The sequence below is a fragment of the Lathyrus oleraceus genome, unplaced genomic scaffold, assembly GCF_024323335.1.
Source record: "Lathyrus oleraceus cultivar Zhongwan6 unplaced genomic scaffold, CAAS_Psat_ZW6_1.0 chrUn0070, whole genome shotgun sequence".
Lineage (NCBI taxonomy): Eukaryota > Viridiplantae > Streptophyta > Magnoliopsida > Fabales > Fabaceae > Lathyrus > Lathyrus oleraceus.
In genome coordinates this window covers 55001-70000 of record NW_026112461.1, presented here as the reverse complement: position 1 = coordinate 70000, position 15000 = coordinate 55001, and the positions used below count along the sequence as shown (strand labels likewise).

At 45.9% G+C, this 15000-nt stretch overlaps 1 protein-coding gene and 1 long non-coding RNA gene across 3 annotated transcripts in view; both read right to left on the bottom strand.

The window, feature by feature from the left end:
- LOC127112248 (uncharacterized) overlaps window positions 1-15000 on the bottom strand; it is a 16703-nt gene that overhangs the window by 357 nt on the left and 1346 nt on the right. Inside the window, exon 2 of the long non-coding RNA XR_007798678.1 lies at window positions 1-92. This exon is cut by the window's left edge and continues 357 nt beyond it. This is a non-coding gene — a long non-coding RNA (uncharacterized LOC127112248). The remainder of the gene's footprint in view (window positions 93-15000) is intronic.
- LOC127112247 (uncharacterized) overlaps window positions 385-15000 on the bottom strand; it is a 15681-nt gene continuing 1065 nt past the window's right edge. Inside the window, exons 2-3 of one of the 2 annotated variants that reach the window (XM_051046284.1) lie at window positions 7825-11277; window positions 385-7559 (exon numbers count right to left, since the gene is read on the bottom strand). In XM_051046284.1, the coding sequence (XP_050902241.1) occupies window positions 4085-7559; window positions 7825-11222 (6873 nt within the window). In that variant the 5' untranslated portion in view covers window positions 11223-11277 and the 3' untranslated portion in view covers window positions 385-4084. Of the gene's footprint in view, window positions 7560-7824; window positions 11281-15000 lie in introns of both variants that reach the window. The other variant, XM_051046285.1, reaches the window with a different exon arrangement.

Here is a 15000-nt window from a genome sequence, read left to right as displayed (position 1 = left end):
AACGCAGGCTCTGCCTGTTGCTTTGATGATTCATGATAACTCGTCGGATCGCACGGCCTTTGTGCTGGCGACGCATCATTCAAATTTCCGCCCTATTGTCGCAACCTGAAAAAATACAGTGCGAAAAAAGACAACCGGCGAAGAAAAAAGACAGGAGAGTCGCCACCGTGCGTTATTTATCCCAAAGGAGGGAAAGGAAACGCTCGAAGTAAACCTGAAAATAGGAAAGAAAAAGACAAGGTCTCGCAACCAAATCTTGGGTTCGGGAGTCGGTTATGCGAAGGGAAGGTATTAGCACCCCTACGCATCCGTAGTACTCTACGGGATCCACTTATGCGGTTTCTGTTTAAAGGGTATGGTTTTGCCTAATGTGCTATTTACTAAAAAGGTTAAGAGAAATGACTCGCGCGGATGTCGCATCCACTGCATACGTATCTCATCTGAATATGAGAATCAGAGTCTTCGTAGCTCGGCTGACCTATGGGTTGGGGGTAATTGTGCTCGCTAAGACGTCGCGTCTTATGCCTACGTATCTCATCTGGAATGAGAATCAGAGCAAGCCGTAGTTCGACTAACTACGGGGTTATGGATTATGTTACGGGGTGAACGACGTTACTACGCAATCTACCGGATGCTCGACCTTTGGAGACTTACTCGCCTGTAGTAGAAGGAGTAAACGTGTTGCTTTGGGTTTTAGGTTTTGTTTGCGTTGTAGGAACGCGCATGCAAAGAGGAAGTCCTAGGCGGAGGAACAGTGCTACCTAAATTGGCATGCAAACGGGAGGCTATGCGAAGCCTCGCATCCTATGGGGAAACAATCACATCACACAAAACATATATCTTGAAATAGAAAAAATGCCACCAAGGGGCTCAAACATTGCCTCCTATCGAGGTCTTCCAGCTAAGAAACCGTAGAAATAAAAGGGAAGAAGTAAAATACCACACGGATCAAGATCCGAAGTTACAGCAATTAAAGGATAAGCAACCCTGAGATTCTCCCAAGCTGATGCCATCAAAGAAAACCAATCAGTACGGGAAATCGGAATAAACCTCCGGAGGGTATCCCTGCGAGAATATGTGAGCCCTCACAAAAACTCAACAAAAGGGGTTAGGCAAACAGGATTGAAATCAAAAGATAACAAGGCCATGGCAACACAAAGAACAGGTTAGAACAAAACGGAATAAAGCAGATACTGTCACATTCGCGACTGCTTCGCCTAGCGAAAGCCTAGCGAAGCTTCGCTGCGTGCTCGCCTAGCGAAGCGGCTAGCGAGCACCTGCGGGATTTGGATTTCCCATTGGTACCTGCACGATGTTAAAGATTCCAGATCCTATGGCATTCACCTCATAAACGAAACTGTTAAACAGTCAAGGCATAAATCACATATTCATACACAAATATAACCCTGAGGGCCAAGCCTGAGGTTACCTCATATATTCAGTATTCAACCCGAGGCATAGAGTAATAGGAACAGAGGCATACCTGATGAGAGACCTGTTAAAATTGGAAGGCAAGGCCGGATTGGCGAAGTAACGTTTAGGGTTTGCGTGAGGCGGAATGAACTTCTCAGGGCTGCCCGAAGGTTGCTGCAGAGTAGTTCCTAGGTTTGAAACTCCACGTGAACTCCAAGTCTATTTCTCAGGGAATTTCCAAGTGTCTGAAACCCTACTGAAACTCTTATATTTATAGCTGATTTTCGTGGACTTGTGGGCTTGGAATGAGGGAGACCCAAGTCCAAAATAATTTGTTATATTTTAATTATTTATTTAATTTTTTTTTTTTTTTTTTTTTGAAAAACTGAAGGGTAAATTTTGGGGTATTACAGCTGCCCCTATTCAATCAACTGGAGACCCGGAAGGAAGATGACAGCTGCTTTCGTGCTTTCGAGGTATCAAGGGATTGAATACAATAAAAGCCCAAAAATTTGCACTGAAGTGAAATGAAGTAACAATGTCTGTCAGAATCGGCAAAGAGGTGGTCTTGAAAGAAGAATCCGTCTGGTACGGTGAGAGTCAGTCTGAATAAAGAATGCTAACTTGCATACCAAAATAAATGGTAACACAGAAATAACCATGGCCGGAATGTCGCTCATCAGTCTGAATACTGGAAAGGACTTCGATCTGAATATCGGAAAACTGACCTGAATGCCACTTCGGTCTGGATACCGGAAAACTGGCCTGAACGCCACTTCGGTCTGGATACCGGAAAACTGGCCTGAACGCCACTTCGGTCTGGACACCGGAAAACTGGCCTGAACGCCACTTCGGTCTGGATACCGGAAAACTGGCCTGAATGCCACTTCGGTCTGGACACCGGAAAACTGGCCTGAACGCCACTTCGGTCTGGATACCGGAAAACTGGCCTGAACGCCACTTCGGTCTGGATACCGGAAAACTGGCCTGAACGCCACTTCGGTCTGGATACCGGAAAACTGGCCTGAACGCCACTTCGGTCTGGATACCGGAAAACTGGCCTGAACGCCACTTCGGTCTGGACACCGGAAAACTGGCCTGAACGCCACTTCGGTCTGGATACCGGAAAACTTCATGCCTGTCAGCATCGGCAGAAATAGGGAACGATAATAGAGGCGGCGCCTGGGCCAATGACACAAAGTTAAGTCATGAACAATCTTCAGTCTGAGTACTGGAAACAACTTCTAGCTTATCACTTGGGATACCGAGAATGTTTTATGTTTACATGCATATGTTTGAATTTTTCAATGGCGTAATGCTCCATGAAAATGGAAATGCTACGCGATTTGGAAGGATGCAATGCAATATGATTCTACATGCAGGGATGCGAAATGCTGGGTAGAATGCCAAGCCGAGGCAAGGGGATCTGCTGGGGAAACGATCACCATCTTCTGGGCTCTGGCAAGGCTGTTGGAGATGCACAGCGCAAAGAACTCTGTGGGGAGATGACTAGCCATGCGGTGTTCTGGCCATACCGAGACTCTGATCGGGGAAAGAATGGCATTGGAAGCCTGCTGCTGAGGAAAGCTACAATGGTTTTGGCAACCACGATTTGCGAGAGATGACTCAGCAGGGGGAGCAAACACTGATACGGTACCGAGGTTCTGCTTCAAGAAAAGAACCCATGGATCTGGCATTGGGACTATCGATCTGGCATCGAACTCTAAGGAGCAGCCACTTCTGCTGGAAAGATACAGTCTGGCGCTGTCAACTCCGCTGGGGATATATAGTCTGGCACTGTCAACTCTACTGGGGAGTGTATGTCCTGAAACAACCGCTTGGGGAAGTACGGTGGTGAGAAACTGCTGGGGATTGAAGAATCCAACACTCTGATCAGCTCTGCAGGGATAAGACACCGAATTTGTCTGTTGGCGACTTCACTGGGGAAGATATTCACGATCATCTGCAAGGGGATTTTAAGGAAATGCCCCGAGGGTATCTGTTCTGAATAGACGATCCAAAGCACTTAAAATTTACAGCAATTTTAAATGTTTATTGAGCATGTACCTGTAAAGCCCTTATGTGTCATGATGCAATGTTTATCAAAAATTCGGACGTCATTTTTGCAAACAAAACAGTAAAATGAAAATGAAAACAGAGATATACTGAATAACATGATTTTATTGATTGAATGGCCTCTGAATAGGCATTTACATTAAGAGGCAATCCCTGGAAAGAGGTAATCGCACAATAGATAAAACAAAAATTAATCTAATGGCAATGTGAAGTGGATTTCTATTGGGTTCCAATTCGGCTATGACTTGCCCGTCTTCAAGATCCTCCAGATGATCAGCTTTCTGAAAGAGTGATTGGATTGTTTCCTATCCTTCAAAAATTTCCAGTCATTGGCACGAGATGAGATTCAGAGCTACTCAGAACGCAGTCATTCGCTTAATCCCTAACTTTTGCCTGGATCGCCCTTTTCGGGTTTTCGATCCACCGGGATACCCATTTTTGCCTAAGTTGCCTTTTCAGGTTTTCAACTTACCGGGTGTACAATCTTTTTTTATTTTTTGATCCCTAATTTTTGCCCGAACCTTTCCATTTTCTTGGTTCGCCGGGATGCCCATTTTTGCCTGGACTATTCTTTTTACTGTCCAGCGGGTCTATTTTATGCGAAGTATTTTTTAACTGCGTCTGAGTTCACAGGGGAAGCGAAGTCTTCGCCCTCCATAGTTGCAAGCATTAGGGCCCCACCATCAAAAACCTTGGTGACAATATACGGTCCATCATAGTTAGGAGTCCACTTGCCCCTGTGATCTGTCTGAGGAGGAAGGATCCTTTTCAACACTAAATCTCCGACTTGGAAACAACGAGGACGCACCTTCTGATCAAAAGCTCTCTTCATCCGACTCTGATACAACTGCCCATGACAAATGGCTGCCATTCGCTTCTCTTCGATAAGACTCAACTCATTGAACCTTGTCCGAATCCATTCAGCTTCGTCTAGCTTGACATCCAACAAGACTCTTAGGGAAGGAATCTCCACTTCAACAGGTAGGACTGCTTCCATACCATACACAAGGGAGTAGGGGGTTGCCCCGGTCGATGTACGTACTGAAGTACGGTACCCATGCAAGGCGAAAGGTAGCATCTCATGCCAATCTCTGTACGTGACGACCATCTTCTGCACAATCTTCTTTATGTTCTTATTTGCCGCCTCAACAGCGCCATTCATCTTAGGGCGGTAAGGGGAAGAATTGTGATGCTGAATGTTGAAGTTCTGACACAACTCCTTCATCATTTTGTTGTTGAGATTAGAACCATTATCAGTAATGATTCTTTCGGGAATCCCATAGCGACAAATAATTTCTTTCTTGATGAAACGGGCAACCACATGTCTGGTGACATTCGCGAACGACGCTGCCTCGACCCATTTGGTGAAATAGTCGATGGCAACAAGGATGAAGCGATGCCCATTGGAAGCAGTCGGCTCAATCTTTCCAATCATGTCAATACCCCACATGGCAAACGGCCACGGCGAAGACATCACATTCAGAGGATTCGGCGGTACATGCACCTTATCAGCATAAATCTGGCATTTATGACACTTCCGAGCATACTTGAAACAATCTGATTCCATGGTCATCCAATAATAACCCGCTCTCAACAATTTCTTAGCCATCGCATGTCCACCGGCATGAGTACCGAAGGAACCTTCATGAACTTCCTGCATTAACATGTCCGCCTCGTGTCTGTCCACACATCTGAGCAAAACCATGTCGAAGTTCCTCTTATACAACACATCGTCTTTGTTCAAGAAGAAACTGCCTGCCAATCTTCTCAAAGTCTTTCTGTCATTGTTGGATGCCCCTGCAGGGTACTCTTGATTCTTCAGAAAGCACTTGATATCGTGATACCAGGGCTTGTCATCGACTACCAGTTCAGCAGCAAACACATACGCGGCCCTGTCAAGGCGCATCACATCGATCCTGGGAGCATGGTTCCAACGAATTACCTTGATCATGGAGGATAGAGTAGCAAGTGCGTCTGCCATCTGGTTCTCATCACGAGGTATATGATACAATTTTACCGTTGTGAAGAAAGTCAACAGTCTTCTCGTGTAATCTCTGTAGGGGACCAGAGTGGGCTGGAGAGTATTCCAATCACCATTCACTTGATTAATCACCAGAGCTGAATCTCCGAAGATGTCCAGAGTCTTGATTCTCAGATCAATGGCTTGCTCAATGCCCAAGATACAGGCCTCGTACTCAGCTTCATTATTTGTGCACTCAAAAGTCAAACGAGCGGTGAAAGGTATGTGGGCACCTTTCGGAGTTGTAATGACAGCACCAATTCCACTTCCTCTAGTATTGACAGCCCCATCAAACAACAAAGTCCACTTTTCGTTTGGATCAGGTCCCTCCTCAACAACTGGCTCTTCACAGTCTTTCATCTTGAGGAACATGATGTCTTCATCAGGGAATTCAAACTTCATTGGCTCATAATCATCAATCGGTTGCTCGGCAAGGTAGTCTGACAGAATACTCCCTTTGATGGCCTTCTGTGACGTGTACTGAATATCATACTCTGTTAAAATCATTTGCCAACGAGCGACCCTTCCGGTGAGAGCTGGCTTCTCGAATATGTATTTCACTGGATCCATCTTAGAAATCAACAAGGTAGTATGGTTCAACATATACTGCCTCAGTCGGCGAGCAACCCAGGCCAAAGCACAGCAAGTTTTCTCAAGCTGCGAATATTTGATTTCACAGTCGGTAAACTTTTTGCTAAGGTAGTATATGGCATGCTCTTTTCGACCAGACTCGTCATGCTGTCCCAATACACACCCCATCGAGTTCTCAGTCACTGATAGGTACATTATCAGAGGTCTCCCAGGAACTGGAGGTATAAGGATCGGAGGTTTCTGTAGATACTCTTTTATCTTCTCGAAAGCCCTTTGACAATCTTCATTCCACCTGATAGCCTGATCTTTCCTCAGCAATTTGAAAATTGGCTCACACGTGGTTGTTAGGTGAGAGATGAACCTTGCAATGTAGTTCAACCTCCCTAAGAAACTACGGACTTGCTTCTCTGTTCTTGGCTCAGGCATTTCCTGTATTGCTTTTACTTTGTCGGGATCCACCTCAATCCCTTTTCCGCTAACAATAAAACCCAGCAATTTTCCCGATCTCACCCCGAAAGTGCACTTGTTCGGATTAAGCCTCAGCTTGAATTTCCTCAAACGCTCAAATAATTTCTGCAAATTCACCAAATGTTCTTCTTCTGTCTGAGATTTGGCAATCATATCATCCACATAAACCTCGATTTCATGATGAATCATATCATGGAACAGAGTTACCATAGCTCGTTGATATGTTGCTCCGGCATTTTTCAGACCAAACGGCATCACCTTGTAGCAGAAGGTGCCCCACGGGGTTATGAAAGTTGTCTTTTCCATGTCTTCTGGTGCCATCTTGATTTGGTTATAGCCAGAAAAGCCGTCCATGAAGGAGAATACCGAGAACTGAGCTGTATTATCCACCAAAACGTCGATGTGAGGTAATGGGAAATCATCTTTAGGGCTAGCTCTGTTCAGATCCCGATAGTCGACACACATCCGTACCTTTCCATCCTTCTTAGGTACTGGGACGATGTTTGCAACCCATGGCGGATAATTGGTGACTGCTAGAAACCCTGCATCCAACTGCTTTTGCACTTCTTCCTTTATCTTGACAGCCATCTCTGGTCTTGTTCTTCTGAGCTTCTGCTTGACCGGAGGACAACCTTCTTTGAGAGGCAAGCGGTGTACCACGATGTCTGTGTCCAGCCCAGGCATGTCCTGATAAGACCAGGCGAAGATGTCAATGTATTCTTGCAGCAATTTAATCAGCCCTTTCTTCACATTGTCTTCTAAAGCAGCCCCTATCTTGATTTCTCTCTTGGCGTCTTCGGTGCCGAGATTAATCACTTCAACAAACTCTTGATGCGGTTGAATAACCCTTTCCTCTTGTTTCAACAACCTGGCAAGTTCTTCAGGGAGTTCACAATCTTCATCATCCTCTTCTTCAGCTTGAAAGATTGGATTTTCAAAGTCGAAGCGAGCCATAGCAGAACCGTTATCAATAGGATCCGGTGATGTGCATCTGCATGAGTGATGGTATGTGCTTATGAGTGTGAAAAAAAATATGGAAACTAAACAAAACATTGCCATTTTTTTTTATTATTATTTTTTTTTTCTTTGAAAAACTGCAAAAATAGAAAGACAAGGAACGAAATATTTGAATGCAAAAATACGTCCTTTATTTATGATAAAAATGCAAGTGTCACATAGATGGGCCCTACAATGAGTCATTACGCCCTGGGCGGAACGTAAGACTTGGATATGCATGAATAAACAAAGAAAATTACTCTTCGAGAAGAGTGACTTGAACAATCTCTTCAGAAGACCAATTGTTGATGACTTCACCCGGGATCCTCGGACGCACCCAGTTGTTGATGTCGCAGTCACTATCCCCATCTTCTTCGTTGACTGCAGAGACTTGACCATACTGAATGATGCCAGCACTAGAGAAAGTGATCGGCCCCTGAAGAGTCTGAAGTGCTGAAGTTGTAGAAGTCAGAGTTGGCTGGTACCCAATCCCGAACTTATCCTCTTTCACTGGTAATTCCAACAGACGCCCCCAACCAGAAGCAACACCTGAATCCACCACGGCCCGTGCCTGCTTAAAGGATGAGATAGAGGCACCCGCTTTAACCTCTTCCACCGGAGCTGCATCCTTGATTTGAACTGACTCAAAAGCCTGACATAGAGTCTCATGAATTTCACCTCCTACTTCTACATACTTGAATGTAGACAGGTTACTGACCAGGATGTCCTCCTCACCACAGACGGTGATAATTCGTCCGTTGACCGGAAACTTAACCTTCTGATGTAGAGTTGAAGAGACTGCCCCAGCATTATGGATCCAAGGCCGACCCAGCAGGCAACTGTAGGAAGGACTGATATCCATCACGTAGAAGACAGTGTTGAAGGTTTGTGATCCAATCAGAATTGGCAATTCCACCTCTCCAAACACCGATCTCTTAGAACCATCGAAGGCTCTCACCATAAGATCTGAAGGTTTCAAGACCAAACCCTCTACTTCTAACCTCGACAGGGCCCTCTTGGGTAGCACATTGAGAGAGGAACCTGTATCCACCAGAACATGAGATAACATGGTGTCTCTGCATTCCAATGAGATGTGCAGAGCCTTGTTATGATTGCGTCCAGCTGGTGTTAAGTCAGAATCAGTAAAACCCAACCCGTTGCTTGTATGGACATTGGCAACGATCCCTTCTAGTTGGTTCACTGAGATCTCCTGAGGTACATATGCAGCATTAAGAACCTTCAGAAGTGCCTCCCTGTGTGCCTCCGAACACAATAGGAGTGAGAGAATGGATATCTTGGACGGAGTCTGAATCAACTGATCGACTACCTTGTAATCGCTTTTCTTTATGATTCTTAGAAACTCGTCCACGTCCTTTGCAAAAGTGGGCTCAGAACCATCTTGGGGTGCAGAGGTACCCTCATTCACGACTTGCTTGCCTTTGGTTTTCGCCACAGCATCAGCATTATCAGCTTGGGTAACCGGTGGTGAGAGCAATCTACCACTCCTGGTGAATCGCCAGATTCCACCAACATTATCCACTGCGGGACCTTCAAGTTCAGGCTTCTGACCCTCTTCTTCTTTTAGTGGCCGTTCCACCTTATGATCGTGCGTATACACGCTCCCCCCATAATGCCATGGAATGGCCCTTTCACTGGTGAAGGGTAAAGGACCAGGGGTTGTGATGGTCATAGTAGGTCGTCGCATTGGTGGCGCGGGTTGCGCTTCTGGCACACTGATCTGATTAGTTGGATAGAAAATAGTTATAGTTGCAATGTCACAGTCGTACTCAGAAACCTCATTTGTTGGAGCATGAACATCCGAAACATCGGAATCAAGTTCAAATACAAAAGAGTCAACCGTATTGGAAAGAGTAAATACATCATCATGGACTGCAGAATCAGCAGGAACAACATCTAGGAACTCTTCAGTAGCACCTTCAAACCCTTCTTCCTCAACCCCTTCCATAAACTCTCGGACAGACAAATCTTCAACCTGGAGGATACCCTTGTCGAGCAAGGCCTGGATACCTTGCTGTAGTTTCAAACAACCCTTCTCCTGTGCAGCACAATCCAAACAAACTTTCCCACAACCGGGGAAAACATCGGCCTTCAGCAAGCATCCTTTGATATCCGACACCGGAGTCTTCAACTTCAACACATCCTTAATGAACTTGGCTCTTCCCTCTACCATGTTAACATTCGCACCACCATGCTGGGGCATGGGATTGTTAACGACATTCGGAGCCGGTGCAAGGTCGATGGCCTTTGAATCTATGAGGTCCTGAACTACGTGCTTAAAAGCTTTGCAGTTCTCAATATTGTGGCCAGGTGCCCCAGAGTGGAAGCTACACCTAGCGTTGGCGTCGTAACCCACCGGAAGTCTACCAACAGGAGGAGCCAGAGTGCGCAGTTGCACAAGCTGTAGTTGTTGAAGACTAGAAAGTAACTGGGCGTACGACATTGGAATAGTGTCGAAACGCCGGTCCATCATCCTTTGTCTCTGTTGATAAGCGGGTCTGTTACCCGGTTGTTGCTGCTGTTGATACTGAGCTGGTTGACGCTGCGGTGGTTGTTGTTGTAGTGGCGCTGCAGCTGGAATGGTCACCGTCGCAACATACGGTTGTTGATGATAATTCTGAAAATTATTCCTTCTAGCACCTCTGTTCTGATAGGAAGCCAAAGAATTCACTCCCCCCTCTCTTTGCTTATGTCCTCCAACGAACGACTTTTTTACCCCTGACGAAGATCCTCCTCCACTTTGGATCTTGCAGGTCTTCAGGTAATTCTCCACCCTCTCTCCGGTAGAGACCACATCAGCAAAGTTGGAAGCATTGCACCCCACCAGGCGCTCCAGATAAGGTCCAGGCAACGTATTCATGAACATGTTGGCCATTTCTTTCTCCAGCATAGGGGGCTGAACACGGGAAGCTGTCTCCCTCCAGCGTTGAGCGTATTCCCTGAAGCACTCATTGCTTTTAAGAGACAGATTCTGAAGTTGAGTTCTGTCCGGAGCCATGTCTGCATTATACTGATACTGCTTCACGAAGGCCTCCGCCAAATCCCTCCAGCAACGGATGTGGGCTCTGTCCAGTCTCATATACCATTCCAAGGATGCCCCAGCTAGGCTGTCCTGGAAGAAGTACATAAGTAGTTTCTCGTCATCAGAGTATGCAACCATTTTACGGAAATAGGCTTGCACGTGAGTCTTGGGGCAAGAGTTGCCCTTGTACTTGTCAAAGACCGGGACTTTGAATTTCGGTGGCACTCTCACACCTGGGACCAGCCCTAAGTCAGCAACGTCTACTCCCAAAGGATTCTGTCCTTCCACTGCCTTCAACCTCTCTTCCAATCTCCTGAACATGGGGTCTACGCCATGACCCATGCCAAAGTCTTCCTGAAGTGGGGGAAACTGATCGTCCTGATCATCATGAACGGGCTGTTGACCGGGGTTGGCGTGCGGGATCGGGATAGGCCCTGGTCCACTGGGTCCGTTAACCTCTCCAGCCGGAGGATCAGTCACTGTCTCTGGTTGAGCAGGGGGATTCCCCTGTATTATCTGCCTGAGCTCTTGTTGTCCCTGAGCCACCCCTTCAACCACATCCATGAATTGGGTCATGCGGGCCCTCATCTCAGCGAGCTCTGCTTGTACACCTTCCATTGCTCTCTGTTGATTCCTCCGGGTACCGTATCGGTGAATGCCTGAGTCAGCTATCCTGCTAGTGGAACACCAAACAATATGAGAACACCGCAGCGGTACCTGTTATGCAAGATATGACAATGAATATGTAAATGTAATGACATGTTTATCAATTCCAAAAGGTATTCTACCCCCTTGATTCCAGTCTCACATCAGGTGGGTAGTGCAAGAAGGCCGAGTCATGGATAAACTTCTGAGATCAAGATGTAATAAAGGGAAACCATCATACAAATGAGTTCAAGGAAAGGGCCTTAGCCAAAAATACATCAAAGGAGGATCTCCACAACAAGCCTGTGGATCATCACTACATAACACCAAAGCAGTAAGTAAAGAGAGGAACAAGCAAATCAGAAATCAGCCTCCTGTATGCAACCCATAAGGACCGTTCCTCACTTCATCCAGTAGCGCCACCGTGTCAGGATGATCTGGAGATTCTGTCAAACGCCGGATGAGCAGATTCCTCTTGTGAATGATCCCATCCAGTTCGTTGATGTGTTCTCTGTAGTAATTCCCATCATCTTCTCCAAATACCTCTTCAAGTCTGGATTTCTTCAAACTTGCCAGCGTCTTGAGTTCTTCGATATATCCTTGAGCCTCATTGAGTTGATCTGTGATATAACCATTAGTTGATCGGGTACACAGCAGCTCATGGTTCTTCCCCTTCAGCAAAGTCTTCAATTTCTCTATCTGACCAGTCAGTTCAGCCACCGTCTCTTCCTCCTTTGTCTTCCGAGAAGTTGAAAATGCATCCCATCGCTCTTGCCACCCAGCTAATTTACCACGAGCATCCATTAACTGCTGCTTGACTCGCCTCAACTCAGAACTGGATGATCTCAAGGCTTCGTCTGTCTTCCTGAAGAAATTCACCTCCACAGCAAATTTCCTTTCAGCTTCCTCTCGCAATTTGACGGCTTCCTCCTTCTGATATTCTGACTCATGGAATCGATGCATACAGTCTTGCAATTTCTCCCTTAACTCCGAGTTCTCGATTTGAAGTCCTTCCGTGGTGTTCTTCAACTTGTCATACTCCTCTCGGCTCACCGTTGCTGACTGCTCGAGAGTAGGTGAATACAAGGGTTCTTCAATAGGAAACGGTAGACCAAACTCTTCGATTCTTCCTTGAAGCCATTCTCCATACTGAGGGTAAGCTCTACAATCTCCTTTCCCAAGAACAATTCTTCCTTTCTTGATCACCTTGAGCCAGGCCTCAGCTGCCTTACGGGATACCGTCAAATCAGGCGAAGAATGGAAAAACAGAGACTCTTCCACATCCTTTTCCACCGGCGGAGTTCTTAAGGCATATCCAAACTGTCTAACTGCCAGAGAAGGATTATAGTTGATTCCTCCTTTTCTTCCTACCAACGAAACATTCGGGAAGTTCCCACAACTGTGAATAATATCTGCCCGAAGCAAACTCCGGTCAGACCACCAAGAAATATCTTCAGCTCTCAACCCCATCAATCTCTTTGACCAACTCAACGAGTCCTTGACATCAATGAATGCTCCTGACTTGGGTAGGTGAGAACTGAACCACTTATAGAACAAAGGCGCACAACAATTCAACAATCCTCCTTTTCTATTCTTATTCTTGTGGTGCACTGAATGAAAGAAATCTCCCAGCAAGGTCGGCACTGGATTTCCCAACACGAAGAGGCGTATGGCATCTACGTCTATAAATTTGGCGACATTAGGGAACAAGACAATCCCATACACACAAAGAGCCAACACAGCATTGAAACCCCTCTGGTCACCATCTTCAAGCTTCTTCTTTGCTTCTCCCAATAAGAAACTCAGATGAAAACCGTTAACTTCTCCCTTCTGACACATATTAGCCTTCAAAACTGATTCCCTCAAATATGTGGTTGAAGCAACCATGCTGAGATCGGGCAGACACTCCGAGCTGTAGAATAGCAACTGTGACTTGATGGGAATTCTGAGAAAACTGGCAATCTCCTCCAAAGTAGGGACCAAAACATAATCCGGGAATGTGAAGCACCTCAATGGAGGGTCATAGAACTGCAGTAGTGTGAAGAGAGCATCATGTTGATCTTTGGAAAGAACCGCGACGAAACTTAGAATTAAACCGTAATCCTCTCGGAATCCTTCTAGAGAACCAGGATCCATTAACTTCATCAGTTGTTGGATGGGCTCCAAACAGACCACCGGAAACTTGTAGGCGACGAGTCTCTTTCTGCCAATATCCATCTTAAGAGAACCAGGAAAAACCCCGACCGGAATCAAGAAGAAGATGTAAACCCCCTAGAAATGGATAAACATGTGTTAAATGATATGAATGCAAATGATGTGATGATGTGAATGCAATGCAGCGGCGTGTCAATCAGGATTGCTGTATCTGCTTGAGCATTTGTCAGGTTGCACTGTCTGAAGAGAAAACCACTGAGGAATATAATACGAGATCAAAGCACTGCTCCAGAAAACCGGGTTGGTTGGAGGTTAAGGTTTCCTGAATTTAGCCCGCCCCTCACTTGTAGGTTCTAAGAACAGAAGTTCGTCAACTTCAGCCCTTCAGTCGCGAATAATACGTTTACCACTGAAGGTTTGGCATTATTACGGAATAAAAGACCTCCACTGACTCCCCTCAACAGGACATCCTAAAGCAAGTTCCCAGTCTCGGGGTCCTCGGATTGATCAGCGAGAATGCGCCCACCAGAGCTAACATAATCACGTCTCGGAGGAGAGGCCTCGACTGAGTTCTCGGGAAATGGTCACCAGAGTCGACAATTTCTAGGGGAATATTATGTCGTTACGGAACATCCGTAGGACATAGTATATCCAAGAGAAACCTCGTCTGGGTGTGGTTCTTCACGAACGACTTAACGCAGCAACATACCACGCAAGCCTCATGAACATCCACTCTAAAACCTGTGTGTACACTCAAGCCTGGGTAATGGGCTTATCTCTCGTAGAACATCCCATCAAACAAACAAACAGCAGCAGATACAGCAAACATATGTACATGAATGCAATTAGGCAAATAAGTAACTGCACAAAAGAATGAACACTCAATAAACAAGAAAACACACAAGCTAGGAAGGACTCGCTTAGGGAAGATGGACCAGCAAGAGGTCAACTTCTAAAGTCCCCAGTGAAGTCGCCAGCTGTCGCAACCTGAAAAAATACAGTGCGAAAAAAGACAACCGGCGAAGAAAAAAGACAGGAGAGTCGCCACCGTGCGTTATTTATCCCAAAGGAGGGAAAGGAAACGCTCGAAGTAAACCTGAAAATAGGAAAGAAAAAGACAAGGTCTCGCAACCAAATCTTGGGTTCGGGAGTCGGTTATGCGAAGGGAAGGTATTAGCACCCCTACGCATCCGTAGTACTCTACGGGATCCACTTATGCGGTTTCTGTTTAAAGGGTATGGTTTTGCCTAATGTGCTATTTACTAAAAAGGTTAAGAGAAATGACTCGCGCGGATGTCGCATCCACTGCATACGTATCTCATCTGAATATGAGAATCAGAGTCTTCGTAGCTCGGCTGACCTATGGGTTGGGGGTAATTGTGCTCGCTAAGACGTCGCGTCTTATGCCTACGTATCTCATCTGGAATGAGAATCAGAGCAAGCCGTAGTTCGACTAACTACGGGGTTATGGATTATGTTACGGGGTGAACGACGTTACTACGCAATCTACCGGATGCTCGACCTTTGGAGACTTACTCGCCTGTAGTAGAAGGAGTAAACGTGTTGCTTTGGGTTTTAGGTTTTGTTTGCGTTGTAG